Source organism: Zosterops lateralis (genome assembly GCF_965231275.1).
Source record: "Zosterops lateralis genome assembly, chromosome: 24".
In the NCBI taxonomy this organism is placed as follows: domain Eukaryota; kingdom Metazoa; phylum Chordata; class Aves; order Passeriformes; family Zosteropidae; genus Zosterops; species Zosterops lateralis.
Window position 1 is genome coordinate 7,303,025 of NC_139784.1, and position 18,284 is coordinate 7,321,308.

At 67.0% G+C, this 18,284-nt stretch overlaps 4 protein-coding genes across 5 annotated transcripts; 1 reads left to right on the forward strand and 3 right to left on the reverse strand.

Annotated features, from left to right (window-relative positions):
• Window positions 1-1,304: 1,304 nt before the first annotated feature.
• ATXN7L3 (ataxin 7 like 3) lies at window positions 1,305-7,496 on the forward strand. Its single transcript, XM_083877370.1, has 12 exons — window positions 1,305-1,413; window positions 1,504-1,636; window positions 2,083-2,254; window positions 2,713-2,810; window positions 2,991-3,013; window positions 3,115-3,160; window positions 3,455-3,486; window positions 3,602-3,670; window positions 4,188-4,231; window positions 4,341-4,412; window positions 5,188-5,321; window positions 5,610-7,496. Exons 1-12 carry the CDS (start codon window positions 1,363-1,365, stop codon window positions 5,756-5,758), a joined length of 1,023 nt encoding a protein of 340 aa, XP_083733496.1. The 5' UTR covers window positions 1,305-1,362; the 3' UTR covers window positions 5,759-7,496.
• Window positions 7,497-7,660: 164 nt separating this feature from the next.
• On the reverse strand, window positions 7,661-9,692 carry TMUB2 (transmembrane and ubiquitin like domain containing 2). 2 transcript variants are annotated; one of them, XM_083877392.1, is made up of 3 exons: window positions 9,606-9,692; window positions 8,599-9,420; window positions 7,661-8,347 (listed from the first exon to the last, which is right to left on the reverse strand). In XM_083877392.1, the coding sequence occupies exons 2-3, from the start codon at window positions 9,036-9,038 to the stop codon at window positions 7,978-7,980; spliced, it is 810 nt and encodes a 269-aa protein (XP_083733518.1). In that variant the 5' UTR covers window positions 9,039-9,420; window positions 9,606-9,692; the 3' UTR covers window positions 7,661-7,977. The 2 variants fall into 2 exon arrangements, with proteins under 2 accessions (XP_083733518.1, XP_083733517.1); XM_083877391.1 differs by having other exon boundaries at window positions 8,599-9,205; window positions 9,606-9,644.
• Window positions 9,693-10,285: 593 nt separating this feature from the next.
• Window positions 10,286-13,885, reverse strand: ASB16 (ankyrin repeat and SOCS box containing 16). The gene is made up of 5 exons (XM_083877413.1): window positions 13,496-13,885; window positions 12,486-12,753; window positions 11,354-11,846; window positions 10,745-10,858; window positions 10,286-10,523 (listed from the first exon to the last, which is right to left on the reverse strand). Exons 1-5 carry the CDS (start codon window positions 13,806-13,808, stop codon window positions 10,338-10,340), a joined length of 1,374 nt encoding a protein of 457 aa, XP_083733539.1. The 5' UTR covers window positions 13,809-13,885; the 3' UTR covers window positions 10,286-10,337.
• A 243-nt stretch (window positions 13,886-14,128) lies between these two features.
• Window positions 14,129-18,020, reverse strand: HROB (homologous recombination factor with OB-fold). The gene is made up of 11 exons (XM_083877414.1): window positions 17,944-18,020; window positions 17,669-17,719; window positions 16,865-17,548; window positions 16,535-16,702; window positions 16,107-16,190; window positions 15,853-15,993; window positions 15,446-15,554; window positions 15,281-15,366; window positions 14,795-14,899; window positions 14,499-14,679; window positions 14,129-14,373 (listed from the first exon to the last, which is right to left on the reverse strand). Exons 1-11 carry the CDS (start codon window positions 17,944-17,946, stop codon window positions 14,300-14,302), a joined length of 1,686 nt encoding a protein of 561 aa, XP_083733540.1. The 5' UTR covers window positions 17,947-18,020; the 3' UTR covers window positions 14,129-14,299.
• Window positions 18,021-18,284: the final 264 nt, after the last annotated feature.

Below are 18,284 nucleotides of genomic sequence, written 5' to 3' on the forward strand. Positions count from 1 at the left end.
GACCTCCCCCTCGGCTGTGGGGGACCCCCGGGATCTGCCCGGGATCGGCCCCGGTACAGCCCCGGTACAGCCCCCGGTATTGCCCCGGTATTGCCCCGGTACAGCCCCGCCTGTGCCCCCCCAGCCCCGACCGGAGAGGCCCCGGCACCTTCCCCGGGATCCCCTTCCCCTCAGCCTCCCCTTCCCCCTCCTTCCCTCTCCACCTGAGAGCCCCCAGACCCTTTGGGGGACTCCTGGGGTCCCTTTTTACCCCCTTTTCCACCCCAGTGCTTCCTGAGAGTCCCCGCAGCTCTACTGGGCCCCCCAGCCCTGTGTGAGACCCCCGGGCCTGAGATCTGCCTTCTCCCCCATTTTCCTGTTCTTCATCCACTCCTGAGAGCCCCGGGGCCCTCCCTTGTCTCCCCCAGACCCCTCTGAGCCGCCCCTAAACCCCCCTGAGCCGCCCCCAGGCCCCCCTGAGCCTCCCCCAGACCCCCTTTCTTGTCTGTCCCCCCCCACTCTCCTCTCCTGAGACCTTCCCTGGGCCCCCCCAGCCCTGTGGGAGACCCCCAGAGCCCCCCACCCTTTTCTGCCTCAGCCTGGGGGGGCTCCTGGGGGCTGAGCCAATTCCAGCCCGTTTGTTTTTTCTGCTGTGGAAGGAATAAATCCTCAGATCAGCAGGATTGGGGTGTGTGGGGGGGATGTGGAGACCCCTCTGGTGTCCCCCCAATCCCAGTGGGTTGGTCAGAGCCCCCCTGCCCCATGACAATCAGGATTTCCCCTGCTCAGCACTGCAGGGTGTCTGACCATGAGTTTGGGGGTCTTTAGACACTCACTGTGGGGGGAAAAAAGGCCAGGCCTCATTTTGGGGGGTACACAGTGCTCCCCTCCTGCCCTGGGCCTCCCTCCATCTGCTGCAAGGGAAGGTGATGCAGCAAAACCCTCCCCTGAGGGAGGAGGGGACAGTCTGGGGACACCCCGAGTCCCCTGTGCAGTCCAGGGACAATGGGGGGGTGAGGTGGGGTCCTGGGGGGGGTTGACACCCCTGTGAGGGCTGGGCTGGCCTGAGGGGTGAGGGGACAGCAGGATGGACACAGAGAACATCCCAAATTTGGCAGCCAGTGTCCCCCACTAACCTGGGGGGGGTCCCTGCCAGGCTGGGGGACCCCCGAGGCTCCCCCAATTCACTCCTGGAGGGTCTAACCCCACAACTCTTTCTCCTGGGGACACCCCGGGGTGGGCAGTGGGATCCTGGCTGGGAAGGGGGTTGGGAGGGGTCTGCAGGGGAGGGTTGAGGGGTCACCACGAGCCCCCCGTGCCCCCAGCCCCCCGAGTCCCCCGTGCTATGAGCGTTCGGCGAGACCTCTCCGCCAGCAGCTGCAAATGAAAATGGAGGATATGTCTTTGTCTGGCCTGGATAACAGCAAGCTGGAGGTGAGCTGCCCCCTCCTGAGGGTCTGTCTGTCCCCTGGGGTGTCCGTGTGTCCCTCCCCAGCCCTCACAGCCCCCCCTGGGCCCCCCCAGGCCATCGCACACGAGATCTACACGGAGCTGGTGGAGGATGCCTGCCTGGGGCTGTGCTTCGAGGTGCACAGGGCTGTCAAGTGTGGATACTTCTTCCTGGATGACACAGACCCCGACAGCATGAAGGACTTTGGTGAGCCCCCCAAAGCCCCCAGGGTTATTGGGGTGATGCTGGTGACAGGGACACGGCCAGGTCTCTGTCCCCAGAGAGGCTGAGGGGGTCCCCACACAAGGGATTTGGGGTTGAGGGCTGCTGAGGGGGATTAAACACCCAAACGTCCCTCTGAGAGTGGCCAGGCTGTCCCAGAGGGGTGAGGGATGGGATTAAACACCCAAATGTCCCTCCAGGAGTGGCCAGGCTGTCCCAGAGGGGTAAATGAGGGGGTTCACCCCCCAAAACACGGTGCTGGGGCTCTGGGGTGTGGGTGGGAGGTGGCAGAGACCCCCTGGCAGCATCACCTCTAATTCAATTCCCCCAAAGAGCTTTGTGGAGTCTCTGTCATCCCCAAACAGCCCCCAAAAGCAGGTCTGGACTCTCAGAGCAGGAATCTGAGTGTGTTTTTCCCCCCACCCACGCAGAGATCGTGGACCAGCCGGGCGTGGACATCTTCGGGCAGGTGTACAACCAGTGGAAGAACAAGGAGTGCGTGTGCCCCAACTGCAGCCGCAGCATCGCCGCCTCCCGCTTCGCCCCCCACCTGGAGAAGTGCCTGGGCATGGGCCGCAACAGCAGCCGCATCGCCAACCGCAGGTGGGGCCGGCTGGGGAAACTGAGGCACGGGGGGCTCAGCCTGAGCCTGCCTGGCTGCCTCACCTGTGGGCTTTGGGCACTGCTGAGCCCAAATGTGGGTTTGGGGTCTGGGGGGGTGTCCCAGTTTGGGTCTGTCCTGGAGGTGTTTTTGCTCCTCCCCAGCAGTTTATCCCTCTTGGGAAAATGAGCTGGGAACTCTGGGGTCCTGTGATCCCCACCCTGCCTTGGTGGCTGGTGGGGACTCCTGGATGGATCCCTGGGGTGCTGGGGAGGATGGGAGGGTACCAGAGGTCCTGGGATGGATCCTGGGGTGCAGGATGGATCCTGAGGGGGGAGGATGGATCCTGGGGTGCTGGGGAGGGTGGGAGGTGCAGGATGGATCCTGGGATGGATCCTGGGGTTCCATGGAGAACATGGGGCAGACCCCCAGCCGTGACCCCCCTCCCCTCCCCGCCCAGGATCGCGAGCAGCAACAACCTGAACAAGTCTGAGAGTGACCAGGAGGACAACGACGACATCAATGACAATGACTGGTCCTATGGCTCTGAGAAGAAAGGTGGGGAGGGGTCCCTGGGGTCCTGAGGGGTGGGGAACACGTCCTGCCTGCCCCACGGCCCCTGAACCCGGCGCTGGGTGGGTCTGTGGGGGGCCCAGCCCTGGGGAGGGGGCGGCTCTGGGGCTGGGGCTGCATCCCCTGGAAAGGTTCCAATCTCTCCTTTCTGTGTCTCCCCCGCAGCCAAGAAGAGGAAATCCGATAAGGTGAGGGGCGGGGGGCTCGGGGAGGGGCGGGGGGCGCGGGGAGGGGCGGGGGGCGCGGGGAGGGGACACAGGACACCCCCAACCCGCCCCTCTCTTTGCAGAACCCCAACTCGCCCCGCAGGTCCAAGTCCCTGAAACACAAAAATGGTGAGGGGGCGGGGCTAAACGTGGAGGGCGGGGCTTAAAAAGGGGTGGGGTTAAAATGGGGCGGGGCTCTCTGTATTGGGGCGGGGATCTGTCTGGGGCGGGGCTTGGATGGGCGGGGCACACACAGGGTGGGTGGGGCACCTGCTGTGGGTGGAGCACCTGCAATGGGTGGGGCTTGGGGAGGCGGGGCTCTTCCTGGGCGGGGTCGGGGGCAGTGGGAGGGGGCTCTGGGGGTCCCGGGCAGGGCCGGGCTGAGGGCAGGACCCCCCACCCCTCACCTTTCCTCCCTCCCAGGTGAGATCGGCGGGAACCCCGATCCCTTCAAGGTGAGCCTGGGCTGGGGGGAGACGGCTCCAGACCCTCCTGTGCCCCCCCTGGGGGCTGCATTGCCCCCCCAGGAGGGTCCCCCCGGCCCTGACCCCGCTCTCTGCGCCCCCCCAGTACAGCAACTCTGCTGGAATCAACTACGAGACGCTGGGCCCCGAGGAGCTGCGCACACTGCTGACCACGGTGAGGGGCTGGGGGCTCCGCAGGGACCCCTCCCAGCTGGGCAGGGGGGCTCCACGGGGGAGCAGACCCCTGGGGTCTCTCCCAGCTGGGCAGGGGGGCTCCACGGGGGAGCAGACCCCTGGGGGTCTCTCCCAGCTGGGCAGGGGGGCTCTGCAGGGCAGGGGACACCTGGGGTCCCTTCCAGCTGGGCAGGGGGGCTCCACAGGGGATGGGACCCCTGGGGTCTCTCCCAGCTGGGCAGGGGGGCTCTGCAGGGGAGCAGACCCCTGGGGTCTCTCCCAGCTGGGCAGGGGGGGCTCCACAGGGGATGGGACCCCTGGGGTCTCTCCCATCTGGGCTCCCCCCCACTGGGGCTGGTTTCCAGGCTGGGAACAGGGACATGTGGCAGTGGGGCAGTGGCTGCTTTGTGTGGGACACAACCCTGGGAGACTGGGGGGCCCAGGGCTGTGATGGTGCAGCACAGCCCAGGGGTCACTCACCTGTCCCCCCCCCAACTCACCTGTCCTTCCCTCCCCAGCAATGCGGGGTCATCTCTGAACACACCAAGAAGATGTGCACCAGGTGAGGGCGGCCTGGCCCGGCCCTGATCCCTCTGGGGGACATCCCCAGGGTCCCCAGCGCCCCCAGGGGAGGGGACAGGGCCAGTCTCAGCCCCGTGTGTCACCCCCAGGTCCCTGAGGTGTCCCCAGCACACGGATGAGCAGCGCAGGGCGGTCCGGGTTTACCTCCTCGGGCCCTCGGCGTAAGTGGCTGCACTTTGGGGGTCCCTGGGGTCCCTGTCCCGTGGAACGAGGACTTGGGGGGGCTGCACGGGGTGCTCAGGTGGGGCTGGGGACAGGGACAGCCCTGGGGAGGCCTGGAGGGGACATGAGGGGACAGGGACAGCCCTGGGGAGGCCTGGAGGGGACATGAGGGGACAGGGACAACCCTAGAGGGGATGTGAGGGGACAGGGACAGCCCTGGAGAGGATGTGGGGGGACAGGGACAGCCCTGGGGAGGCCTGGAGGGGACATGAGGGGACAGGGACAGCCCTGGAGGGGACGTGAGGGGACAGGGACAGGCCTGGAGGGGATGTGAGCCCAGGGCTGGTGTATAATTCTCTCTGCCCTCCTCCCGGGGGCTTTAGCTCAGTTATCAGGAGGATTTGGAGAGAATTATACCAAGGACGAGGTGAGAGATCTCAGAAGAGGCCTTTTCCCCCAGGACCTTTGTCCCAGGCGTTTATTCTTCGAAATTCATGGGGGGAAAGAGAGAGAACAAAGGAAGGGGAGACAATTTACAGCCCCCTGGTCAGGGAAGAGCCAGTGGGGTCAGGGAAGGAAGGAAGGGTCACTCTGAGTGGTGAGGAACTCACTCCAGGGGGTCAGAAGGGATAAACCATTCCCCAGAGAATTACAACAGGCTGGGGTTGGGATTTGCAGCCCAGGGGAGCAGTGGGAGCTGGGGGGAGCCCCTGGGTGTCCCCCTGGCTTTTGGGGGGCTCTGTCCCCAAATTCCCCGTGTGACACCTGCCCCAGGTCCCTGCCCGAGGCCGAGGGCAGCGTGGACAACGACAGCTTCGAGGTGGCCGAGAGCCAGGCCCTGATGAGCCGCCTGCAGTGGGACGGGTCCTCCGACATCTCCCCCTCCGACTCGGCCTCCTCCAAAGCCAGTGAGTGCTGGGGGGCTGGGGGGTGAATCGAGGGGGATAGACCCCTCTGGGGGGCAAATCCTGGGGCACAGACCCCTCTGGGGGGCAAAACTGTCTGTTCTGGCATCTCCCCAGTACAAGAGGGATTGAACAGACCACACCTCCAAAGCCTGGAGCACCTTTTCCTTTACCTTGGGATGGGGAAGAACATTTTGGGGCACATTTTCCTGGCTGTCAACCAGAGTCGAGCATCACCCGCTCTTGTTTTGGGTGATGACACCCCCATTTCCCCCTTTTCCCCCTCCCCAGGTACAAACAACTCCGAGTCCCGCAAGACCAAGAAGAAGAAGCCCCACCTGGGGCTGGTGAGCGGCGCCCCAGGGCTCGGCTCCAGCAAGAAGAAGAAGCCCAAGCCCCCAGCCCCTCACACCCCCAGCATCTACGACGACATCAACTGAGCCCTGAGGAGCTGGGGAGGGGCGGGACGGACAGAGGGACGGACAGAGGGACGGACAGAGGGGGCCAGGACAGCCCCTGGAGCATGGAGGACTCTGCCATCCATCACTGGAGTGGGGCTGGATTTTGGGGAGTCCCCCCACCCCTGTTAGTGCCCCCCATTTCCTCCCCTCCCCTGCCCCGGTGCCTCTATTTATTCTGTGACAGTTTTTGTATTTGGGGCTCCTGTTGGGGCGTCACCCTCAGACATTGGGGGGTACAGCCCCCCCCTCTCATTTCCCCCCCAAAAATCAGCTGTGCCCCCCAGACCCACTCCTCACTTTCCCCATGGGGTGGGGGGCTCTGCACACCCTGGGCAGGTCTGGGTTTGGGTTCAGGGGGTTGTGAATCCCCCCTCCGTTGGGGTTTTGGGGTGAGCCCCTCGTTTTGGGGCTGCCCCCCCTCCCTGCCCCGGGCTGGCACTCGCTGGTCGGGCTGGCTCAGGAGGGGGGGCACAAAAGGACAAAGTGGGCACCCCAAAAACCCCAAAATCTGTCCAGCTGTGCCTGCATTCAGCTGCTGGGGGTCCTGGGAGGCTGGCAGGGCCCGCACAGGGGGGTCACGGGGGGCTGCATGCTGCATCCTTCATGTTTGGGGCTCTTTGGGGGGGTCTGGGGGCGGGGGGAGCTGCTCTGACCATCCCTGTGCCAAACTCTTCGGGGGGAAGGGGGACCCCAACCTGCCAGGGATCTCTGGGTGGGGGGAGCTGGGGATGGAGCAGAATTGGGGAGGGGGAATCACAGCCCAGCTCCAGCACCGAGCCCCCCACTCCCTGTGCCCCCAGGGCAGCTCTGTGTCCCCTCTGCTCGTGCCTGAGGACCTGTTGCTGCTCTCGGGGGTCTTTGGGCACCCCCACAGCTCCGAGGGGTGTTTCCCACCCCCACAGGCTCTGCTTTGGTTTTTTTTTTTTTTTTGGGTGGGGGGCTGGGACCAGCACCCCGCTGTGCGGGCCGGGGGGGCGGTGGGGGGACAGGTCCCCTCTGGCTGGATCCAGGTCACCCCCTGCCCGGAGACCCCCTCCTGCTGCTCCCCAGGGCAGGGGCTGTGCTGGGACAGCGTTGGCTCCATCCCCTCCCTTGTGTCCCCCTCCCCGTGGCTGTGTGACCCCCCTGTGCCCCCCAGGGGAGGGGGAAATGTGTCTGTCCCCCCACCCGGAGCTGTGGCTCGTCCCCTCTGCCCGGGACTCACAAACTAATGGTGCTCTGACTCTGGATTCACTATTGTTTTCAAACTGCTGCTAAAGGCTGGGCTGGGGGCTGGGGGCTCAGGGGGGGTCCTGCAGAGCCCTGGGCACCTCAAAACGCTGTGGGACCCCTCCCCTCATTGCATGGGGACCCCCCCTGGGGCAGATTTGGGGCTGGGGGGGGTCTGGCCACTGGAGCATGCCGAGCTGGCCTTTGTGTGCCCCGGGGCTGAGGATGGGGCTGGGGGCACCCAAAAAACACGGGGGGACCACCCCAAACCCGGCTGGGGAGCCCCCTCAGCTGCAGGAGAGGAGCTGCAAGTTTTGGGGTCCAAGGGGTGCAGTGGGGTTTGGGGGGGCTCAGACCGTGCCCTGTGACCCCTCCCCAGGTTGGTGTCCTCACTCCCCCCCGCCCCTGGTTTTTCTGAGTGTCCCCCCGGGGGGAGCTGAGCCCTTGTGAGGTCTGTGTGTCCCGTCAGTGGGTTGTGGCTGCCCCTGTAAATAAAACTGCATCTTGACTTGGTATCCCTGGCATTAATTACGGCTCGTTAATTAAGCAGGACCTTTACCCCCCCCACTCTCCATTCACCACGGGTGGGGCTGGATTTGTCTTTATAACCCCCCAAAAGTGGGTGGGAGAGAGAGAACAGCCCCCAGCGCAGGAAACCAACCACTGGGGGGGTGACTTGACACCCTTTATTTGCTTTAAAAAGTCCTTGGGAAGAAGCCACGGCCCCGTTCTGGCGCTGTCCCACTCCCCCAGAGCTGGGAGTGGGGCTGGGGGACGGGGCATGGAATTTGGGGGGGGTAAAGCCCCTTTTTGGGGGGGTAAAGCCCCTTTTTGAGGGGATAAAGCCCCTTTCTGGGGGGATAAAGCCCCTTTTTGGGGGGATAAAGTCCAGCAGAGCAAGGCTGGGACGTTCACACCGAGCTCCCACCGCGCTGCCTGCGGTGACAGGGACACCGAGGACAGGGGACACCACGGTGCCCCCCAGCTCCTCACCCCGCCTGCCCGTACACCCCAAAGGCCAGGAAAGTCACCAGCACCGTGGCCCCGATCAGCGACACGGTGGCCGGGGCCGTGAAGAGCTGCCGGTAATTGATGCGGAAATACCAACCCAGCGCCAGCACCAGCATCACGGCGGGCACCATCAGCGTCCCCCCGGGCAGGGGCAGGGGCAGGGCCGGGGCGGCGGGGCCGGGCTCGGGCAGGGGCAGGGGCAGGGCCGGGGGGGCGCGCCGGGAGCGCTGGCAGTGGATGACACAGTTGTCGGTGATGCGCAGCGAGCGCAGCGTCCGCGCCTGGTCCTGCAGCAGCTGCCCGCGGTAGATGAGCTTCATCTGCGCCTCCTGCCCCGGGAAATATTTGCTGTGGGAGGAGGGAAAGGATTAGAGGTGGCAGAGACCCCACCCGGGGCAAAACCCCCCCACTGTAACCGAGGAGGGGACAGCGATGGCACTGCCACCACTGCCAGCTCCATCTCTTTTAAACGCGCTGTTTCCAAGCCCACAGCCCTCGGTATTTTTGGGGATAAAAGGATAAAAAGCCTCCCCCGTTCTGTGGGAGGGGGCTGTTTGCACCGGGGGGGCTCTGGCAGCTCCCCACCCCTCAGGACTCACCTCTTGAGCAGCCCCACGGTGTCCTCGGGCCGGGCCAGCGCCACCTCCTCGGTGTCGTTGAGGAACTTGAGGCGGATTTTGATGAGATCCCCGGCCCCGGGGGCTGCGGGCTCGGCGGGGCTTTGGGACAGGCCGGGCACCTCCAGCAGCCGCTCCAGGCCGGGATCAGGGGGGTCCCCGCTGTCCCCCCCCGGCGGGGCCGCCGCTCCTCCTTCCTCCTCCTCGCTTTTCTCCTCCGCGCTCTGGGGGCTCCGGGGGGGCTCCGCGGCCTCGGGCGGGCCCAGGCGGATCCCGGCGGCGTCCCCGGTGCTCGGGGCCTGCCCGGGGCCCTCGGCCACGTACGTGGAGAGCCAGGCCAGGACCAGCGCCAGCGCCAGCGCCGCCAGCCCCAGCACCAGCGTCACCTCGTCCCCCAGCCCCGGGAGCAGCGGGGGCTCCATCCCGGGACCCCCGCCCGCCTGCACCCAGGGGGAGGGGGGTTTATCCCCCGCCTGGAGCTCCCGGTGCCCGGTGGGGGAACCCCGGGGGGTCCCGGTGCCGGTCCGGGCTCAGAGCAGCCCCCGGGGAGCGCAGGGACCGGAGCTCTGGATGCGGATTTTCCTCCTCGCTGCCGATGCGCAGAACGGGCTCAGCTCAGCGGGCCCGGTGGAGGGTCCCGGGGGGTCTCGGAGGGTCCTGGAGGGTCCCTGGGGGGTCCCGGGGGGTCCTGGAGGGTCCCGGGGGGGTCCTGGGGGGTCCCGGGGGGTCCTGGAGGGTCTCGGGGGGTCCTGGAGGGTCCCGCAGCCCCTCGGTGCCGGCGGGGCGGGTCAGGCCATCCCCGAGCTGCGCGGGGCGGAGCGGGGCGGTCAGCGGGGCCGGGGACCGAAGGGAGGGAGGGGAAGAGGGAGGCCCTGCCCGTCCCCGGGGGTCCTGGGGGGTCCCTGACCGGTCTTGGGGGGTCCCAACCAGCCCCGGGAGTCCCGGTGTGTCCCCCCATCCCGGGGGTCCCGTCCCCCCCCCCCACTCACCGCCTCCCGCCGCCGCCCGCGCCGGAAGTGCCACGTCACAAGGCGCCGCCAGGGGGCGGAGGGCGCGCGGGGGACGCGTCACGGCCGCGCCCGGTGGGCGTGGCCAAAGGAGGAGGAGCTAATTGGATAAGCACAGATGGGCGGGGTTTGAATGGGGAATATGGGCGTGGTTTTTGTGTGGGCGGGGTTAGTGACGTGGGGGCGGCGCTTCGGGAGCGCCGTGGGAATTCCCGGGTTGAGCCCCCCCCCCCCCCCCCCACCATGGAGGACTGACCGGGACCGGAGCGGAGCGGACCCCCCGCGGTGTCACCCCCTCCCTGCACGGGGCCCGCGTCCCCCGGGGTCCCTCTGTCCCCCCCCTGCCACCCGTGAGCCCCTGGCTCTGTCCCCACAGTCCCCTGTCCCCACAGTCTGCTGTCCCCACAAATCCCTGTCCCCACAGACTCCTGTCCCCAGAGTTCCCTGTCCCCACAGTCCCCTGTCCCACCCCAGTCCCTCGTTCCCACAGTCCCCTGTCCCTACAGCCTGCTGTCCCCAGAGTTCCCTGTCCCCACAGTCCCCCATCCCCACAGCAGTTCCCATTGCCCACCCCGGTCCCACAGACACCTCAAGAGCCACCTCTGCCATGTCCTTTATTGTCACCAGGGCACGGGGTGACACAGCCAGAGGACACTGGTGGGGACATGGAGGGGACACACGAAGGGGACACCAGTGGGGACACACAGAGGACCCTCAGGAGATGAGCCCCTCGATGGGCAGCTGCAGGTAGCGGCGCAGGGCGGGTGGCAGTGCCAGCCTGGGGACAGCGCTGTGACAACGGGGGCCCAGGTGGCGCCGGACAGCCACACGGGCCAGGTGCTGCAGCCGCCGCGGCCGCCCCGCCATCCGCACGGCCGAGGTGTAAAACTCCTGGTGCTCCTGCACAGGGGGGACACGGGGGGCAGCGGGCTGGGGCTGGGACAGGGCACAGCCCAGGACAGCCCAGGCCATCCTGGGACAGCCCAGGACATCCCAGGACACTCCTGAACGCCCCAGGACAGCCCAGAACACTCCAGGACAGCCCGGAACACCCCAGGACACTCCAGAACATCCCAGGACACCCCATAACACCCCAGCACACCCCAGAACACCCCCTTTACCTCCCACAGCTCGGGGGGCACGGCCTCCACCCACCCCTCAGCGGGGGGCACACGGTCGTAGGCGTTGAGCATCACCTCCATGGCCGGGGGGTGCTGACAGCACAGCCTGAGCATCTGCCAGCAGAGCCTCGGGGTCACCTCAGCGTGCCACCAGCACCGCCACCACCCTGTCCCCATTGTCCCCCACCTTGGGGTGTGTGGGGAGGGCCCTGTGGTCCAGCAGGAGGGTGATGACCTCCTCGGGTCCCTGCCACCACCACCCTGTCCCTCCCTATCCCCCAGTCCCCATTTTTCCCCACCTTGGGGTGCGCGGGGAGGGCCCCATGGTCCAGCAGGAGGGCGATGACCTCCTCGGGTCCCTGCCACCACCACCCTGTCCCTCCCTATCCCCCAGTCCCCATTTGTCCCCCACCTTGGGGTGCGCAGGGAGGGCCCCGTGGTCCAGCAGGAGGGTGATGATCTCCTTGGGTCCCTGCCACCACCACCCCGTACCCCCCTATCCCCCTGTGCCCACCTTGGGGTGCGCGGGGCAGGAGGGTGATGACCTCCTCGGGTCCCTGCCACCAGCACCCTGTCCCCCCCTGTCCCCCTATCCCCATTTGTCCCCACCTTGGGGTGCGCGGGGAGGGCCCCGTGGTCCAGCAGGAGGGCGATGATCTCCTCGGGGCGCTGCTCCCGGCACTCGCCCACGGCGCGCAGGGCGCAGTCCAGGGGGGTGTCCCCGGCCCCGTTGGGGATCGTGGGGTCGGCGCCGTGGCTCAGCAGCAGCCGGGCCAGCTCGGGCCGCCCGTTGGCACAGGCGTTGTGCAGGGGCGTGTGGCCCTTGAGCCCCGCGGCCCCGGGCCGGGCTCCGGCCGCCAGCAGCCGCTCGGCCACCGCCAGGAACCGCTGGGCCTCCTCCGGCCGCTCGGCCGCCGCCGCCGCCGCGTTCAGGGGGGTCTCGCCCTGGCGGGTGCGCAGGGAGGGGTCGGCGCCGTGGTGCAGGTAGAGCTCCACGTGGGCCACCAGGCCCTGGCGCGCGGCCACGTGCAGGGCCGTCACCTGCCGGTCCCGCGTGCCCAGGTTCACCTGAGCGCCGTGCGCCAAGAGCAGCTCCGCGCACCTGGACGGGGTGGGAAGGGTCAGGGGGAAATCTGGGGAGAGGTGGCACCCATGGGAGATGAGCAGGAGGTGTAAGGGAGGTGTGGTTCCCGTGGGACACCCCTAGGGACGTCCCCAGGACACCCTGGAGAGCCCTGGCACCCATGGGACACCTCCAGGGACACCTCGGGAAACCCTGGTGAGACTTGTCACCCATGGGACACCCCTAGGGACGTCCCCAGGATGTACTGGAGAGCCCTGTCACCCATGGGACACCACCAGGACATGTCAGGGAGGTGTGGCTCCTATGGGACACCTCTAGGGACATCCCCAGGACAAACTGGAGAGGCCTGGCACCCATGGGACACCTCGGGAAACCCTGGTGAGACTTGTCACCCATGGGACACCCCCAGGACATACTGGAGAGCCCTGGCACCCATGGGACACCCCTAGGGACACCCCCCGGGGGACCCTCCCAGGACACCCCCCAGGCCCCTGGCTCCCAGGGATGGGTGGGGCAGGAGTGACATTTCCTGGCCAGACCCCCAGACAGGTGAGGCCATACCTGAGGCTGTGGGGCCGTACCTGAGGCTGTGTGGGGCCGTGCACAGGTGGGGCCATACCTGAGGCTGTGTGGGGCTGTGCACAGGTGGGGCCATACCTGAGGCTGTGTGGGGCTGTGCACAGGTGCAGCGGGGCCGAGCCGTCGGCGCTCAGCACGTTGGGGTCGGCTCCGAAGGCCAGCAGCAGGCGGGTGCAGTTGGGGTGGGGGGCGGCCGCGCTGTCGTGCAGAGGGGCCCGGCCCCCCACCACGGCGTCCACGGCCGCCCCCCGCAGCAGCAGGTGCCGGGCACAGGCCTCGAACCCGCGGGCGGAGGTGACGCGCAGGGGAGAGGTGTGCTGCCGGCGGGGGCTCAGCACCCACAGCCCTGCGGGGTCAGGGGGCTGAGAGATAGCCCACCTACCCACCCACAGCCCTTCAGGGTCAGGGGGGGATAGCCCACCCACTGTAGGACCCCCACCCACAGCCCTGCGGGGTCAGGGGGCTGAGAGATAGCCCACCTACCCACCCACAGCCCTGCGGGGTCAGGGGGGCTGTAGGACCCCCCTTCACTGACACCCACCCACCCACCCACCCACAGCCCTGCGGGGTCAGGGGGCTGAGGGACCCCCACCCACCCACAGCCCTGCCCCACACCTATCCACAGCCCTGTGGGGTCAGGGGGGGATAGCCCACCCACCCACACCCATCCACAGCCCTACAGGGTCAGGGGGGCTGAGGGATAGCCCACCCACCGCCGGAACCCCCCCATCCACACCCACCCACCCACAGCCCTGCGGGGTCAGGGGGGCTGAGGGACCCCCACCCACCCACTGCCAGACCCCCCTGACCTGCACCCACAGCCACCCAGAGCCCTGCGGGGTCAGGGGGGATAGCCCACCCACCCACAGCCCTGCGGAGGTGGGGACAGCAATGGGACACCCATGGGGGCTGCCCTGTGCACCCACCCTGCCCCATTCCCCCATAAACTGGAGCAGCAGCCCCTCTCCCCCAGCCCAGGGGAGCTGGACCCCCGCCCCTCACTCTTTTCCTGCCTCCCCACTTGTTTCCCAGGGGGAACAGGAGGGGAGGGACAAGAGAGAAGAAGAAAAGGACCCCCAGGCCCGTACCCTGCTCCGGTGACCACACCAGCTCCTCGCTGACCATCTCCAGCACCAAATTCGCCGCCTCCTCATCCCTGAAGATGCTCTGGACGCGGGGCAGGTCCCCGGCGAAGAGCGCGTTGTGCACGGCGGGGTCCCGGCAGAACTGACGCCTCCTGGGGGGGCTCGGGGGGGCTCGGGGGGTCCTGGGCAGGGGGCGGCGGGACCTGGAGGAGTCCCGGGCCAGGGCTCGGCGCTGATCCTCCCGCTCCAGCAGCTCCTGCTGCAGCCGCAGAGAGCGCAGGGCCGAGGAGCTGAAGGGGAAGGTTTCTCGGGCCATGGGGACACACGGCCTGAGCCTCGGGGGGTTATAAATAGGGCTGTGCCCCACACTCACACGGGTGTGGAATCGAATCCCAGCGCCCAGGAGGCCTATAAATAACTCCTGGGTGGTAAACAGAGTCATGGGGTGCCCGGGAGTTTAACCTGTTGGTGGGTTATGGGGTGGGGATGTCCCTTGGGGATCCCCCCAAAAATCCTGTGGGGGCTGTGAGACCCTGGGGGGAACAGCCCCTCCTGGCCAGGGGGAGCAGAGACCCCCAGGAGGGGACAGGGACCCCCGGGAGGGGACAGAGAGGCGACACACGAGGACACGGGTGATGCAGAAACAAAACAGCCCTTTAATTAATGCAAATTTGGGAGTGAGAGAGGGGTCTGAGCGCCCAGAGGGTCTCCCCAGCCCTCAGCCCCACAACAAACACCAGAGACACAAAGAGGGAGAGGCAGGTGGGTGGCAGGTGTGTCACTGTCACCCTCAGCAGCAGCTGAGGCTCAGCCACAGTCAGCCTGTGCTGGGGCTGAGAAGAAATCCTCGGGCAGCTCCCCCAGGAGCCCGTCCAGGTCATCTGCAGGCACAGCAGGATGGGATTTATGAGTTTGGGATCGTGGAATTGCTCAGTTTGGGAACCAGGCCCCGTTTCCCACAGGACAGGGCAGATTTTCCTCCCCTCCCAGAGCGGGTCTGACTCACCCATGTCACATCCATCAGCTCCCAGCGGCTCTTCCCTGGGCTCAGAGCTCGGGGGGCACAGGGAGGAGCCCCCAGGATGCTGCTCTGAGCTCTGTCCACTTGTCCTGGGCTGTCCCCAATCCTCAGGATCAGGGACATCCTGCGGGGGCTGCACAGGGATCAGCTCAGCCTGGGCAGGGACCTGCCAAACCCAACGGGGGATGAATTATTGGGGGTTTTATCCATCCCTCCCCTTTCCTCTGGGGGGTCCCAGCAGCCCAGACCCCCTTGGGGGTCCCAGCAGGGTCCCCCCTCACCTGGCGGGGGCTGCAGCCCTCGGGCTCGGGGGGGAAGATGCGCAGGAGGTTGTTGGGGGTCACGTTGAGGTAGTGGTTTCGGTGGGAGGGGGAGAAGACCCCGACCTGCAGAGAGAGGGCACAGAGGGGGCAGAGCAGCCCCTGGATAAACCCCCAAAGCCACAGCTCCCCGTTTATGGGGATTTTAGGACGAAGGGGGAAATTTTAGGAATAGCTAAATACAGAAAATAGAGTTAAATAGAGAAATAGAGAAAAATCCAAGGTGCAGAACTGTGGGAGATGCTTTTTTTTTGTGTTTATATTTGCAGTCCCGGGGTGCTGTGGAAGGGGAACAGGGATGTACTTTATGAACACATTCGCTCCTCTTATCCCAATATTTACATTCACAGCTCCAGGGGGGTGAGACAGGTGATGTGCTGGACCCTGGTGGTCCCCACAGTGAGACCCCCCTCCCTGTGGGATAAACACCCCCCCAGCTCTCCTCACCTGCCTCAGGAGCAGCACGGCCCCGGCCCGGAGCTCGCTCTGCCTCTGCTCCAGCAGCAGCCTGTGCACCGTGCCCTGCATCTCCCCTGGGACAGGGACGGGATCTGTGAGCCCCAGAGGGACCTGCTGGAGCTCCCCTGGGGCACGGGAACTGTCCCCCCTCACCTGTGGGGTCCCGGAACACGGCGCCGGCCCCGGCGCTGCTCCTGCTCAGGGTCTTGATCATCACGGCCATGCTGGGCACCTTGTTCTTGGGGAGCTGCTTTAGGGCTGCCTGCACAGCCAGAGTGGGGGTTTGGGGTTCAGGGCTGCCTGCACAGCCCCAATGGGGGTTTGGGGTTCAGGGCTGCCTGCACAGCCCAAATGGGGGTTTGGGGTTCAGGGCTGCCTAGCCCAAATGGGGATTTGAGGTCCCTTTCCCTGCGGGATATTCCAGGACCCTACAACCCTGGTCCCCCACAGGGATGTGGATGTCTGTGCTCAGCTCAGCCCCCTCCCCACACACCCCCAGCCCTCAAAGCAGCTCTGAGGGGTGAGGGAGGAGCAGGGAGCTGGATTTGGGGCCCCCTCACCTTGCGGAGCACCATGACCACGCTGTAGGTGTGCAGGAAGCAGCTGGGGTCCCTCTCATCCAGCCCCAGCTCCCTCTTCATGGCCAGCCAGGGCCCCCTCCCAAAATCCTCCTCCGTGGGCAGGGGGGAGCTGGGCAGTGCCTGGGGTTGGGGAGATCCACGGTCAGGCAGGCCCAGGGGTCCCTCAGTGTCCAGCACCCCGCTCTGGGCCCCCAGGGCTGGTGGGATTCCCACAGGGGGGACAGGGGGGTTACCTGGGCCCGGGGCTTTGCCACAGCCCCGTGAGCTGGAGATTGGGGAGCAGACACCAGGATCTCCTCCAGCAGCTTCCCGGAGTGCTGCTGGGAGAGGGGCGGGTGTCCAGGGAGCTGCCTCGCTTTGTCAGCTGCTCCCATCCCATCCCCATCCTATCCCAGCCCACCCCATCCCATTCCACCCCATCCCAGCCCACATCCCATCCCAGTCCTATCCCATCCCATCCCAGATCCCATCCCATCCCCATCCTTTGCCAGCCCACATCCTATTCCCATTCCCATCCCATCCCATATCCCACCCCATCCCATCCCACACCCCATATCCTATATCCCACATCCCATATCCCACCCCAGTCCCATCCCATTCCCACCCTATCCCCACCCCATCCCCACCCTCCTCTCTCCCCCTCCCCATCCCCATTTCCCACCTGCTGGGGCAGGATCCCGGCGGGCCCCGGGAAGCGCCGGCTCTCCCTGCCCTGGGGGGCTCGGGGGGCTCCCCGGGGGGCTTTGCTGGCCGCTGTCACCAGCTGCACCAGGTGGTTGGTCACCACGGGGGGGTTCGGGGGGCCGGGGGCGTTGGGGAACCTGGGGGGCTGTCTTGGGGGGTCCACAGAGCTGGGGGGTCCTGAGGAGGGTCTGGGGGGTCCTGAGGAGGGTCTGAGGGGCTGCCTTGGGGGGTCCACAGAGCTGGGGGGCCCTGAGGAGGGTCTGGGGGGCCCCGAGGACGGTCTGGGGGGCTGCCTTGGGGGGTCCACAGAGCTGGGGGGCCCTGAGGAGGGTCTGGGGGGCTGCCGGGGGCAGTTCTGTGCTGGGGGGGTCCAGGACACCGAGGGGCTGCTCCCAGTTTGGGATGTCTGGACTGGCCTGAGGCAGGGAGCCCCCGGAGCAGGGACAGACCCTCTGGAGCCCCCCATGTCCGGGGGGTCTCTGGGGGCGCAGGCTCCAGCCGTGCTCGGCCTGAGCACCAGTTTGGGACTGGGGAGGGGGCTCTGCCTGTCCTGCAGCCCCCCAGAGCCGGGGATCAGCTCCTCTCCCACCCTGATCTTTTTGGGGACCGCCCCCTCCTGAGCGTTCTCCTTCCCGGGGCATTTCCGTGGTGGTTTCTGGGGGTACCCGGGGGGCACCAGGACCCCCATTGACACCTCAGGGCCCTCCATATCCCTGCAGGCAGCAGGAAAAAGGGAATTGTCCTGCTCATCCCGGGCTGCTGATCCCCGGGACGGGAATCCCATGGGATGGTCACCCTGCCCAGCAAGGGGCCGGAGGGTGGGGGGCTTAATGGGGTGGGGGGTACTGGGATGGGAATTACTGGGATGGGAATTACCGGGATGGGAATTACTGGGATGGAGGGCAATGGGAAGAACCGGGACCACGCTGCCTGAGGGATGCCCAGGGGTCACAAACTGGTTCTCAGCATCTTCCACAGCAGAGAGGAAATCCTGGGGGAAAATAAAACACCGGGAATCCGTGTGTTCCCCAGAACTCCCCCATGGGGTGTCCGGCCCGGACAGGCCTCACCCCTGGGGGGGTCCCCAGGTCATTGAGGGGGGGTCCCTCACCTCATCCTCCAGCTCCCCATCCGTCACAAAAAGCTTCTGCAAGTGGCAGGACTGTGGGGAAAGGGGGAAGAACAGCACTAAGAGGCCCAGAACGAGCCGCGGGGCCCTCGCTGGGCCCGGAGTCACTGAGTTCGGTGTCACTGAGGCCCCCCGGGCAAGGCCTCACCCCGCGCCCGGGGCACCCCGGCCCCGCCACCCTCAGACAGCCCTTTGTGGAGACCCCAAATCCCTCCTAGGAGACCCCAAAACCTCCTCCGCTCCCCCGGCCCCGTTACCATAGCAGCAGCCCGACCCCGGCCCGGCCCCGGAGGCGGAAGCGGCGGGGCCGGGACTCGAACCCGCGGCCCCCCGGGGGAAGGGGCGGAACTTCCCCTGCGGCTGCGGGCGCCGCCTGGCGGCGGGGAGGGAGCGCGGCCGCGCCTCTTAAAGGGCCACGCACCCCCTTTTCCTCCCCCCGCCCGTGCGTGTCACATGTGCACACGCGTGTGCCCCGCGTCACCCGGGCCGGGCCCCGCGGTGCCGCCGGTGACTCAGCGCGGCCCCGGCCCGCTGTGATTCATCCCCGCCGCCCCCGCGGCACCGGGAGTGACCCCCCCCCCCCCCAGTCCTGTTACAC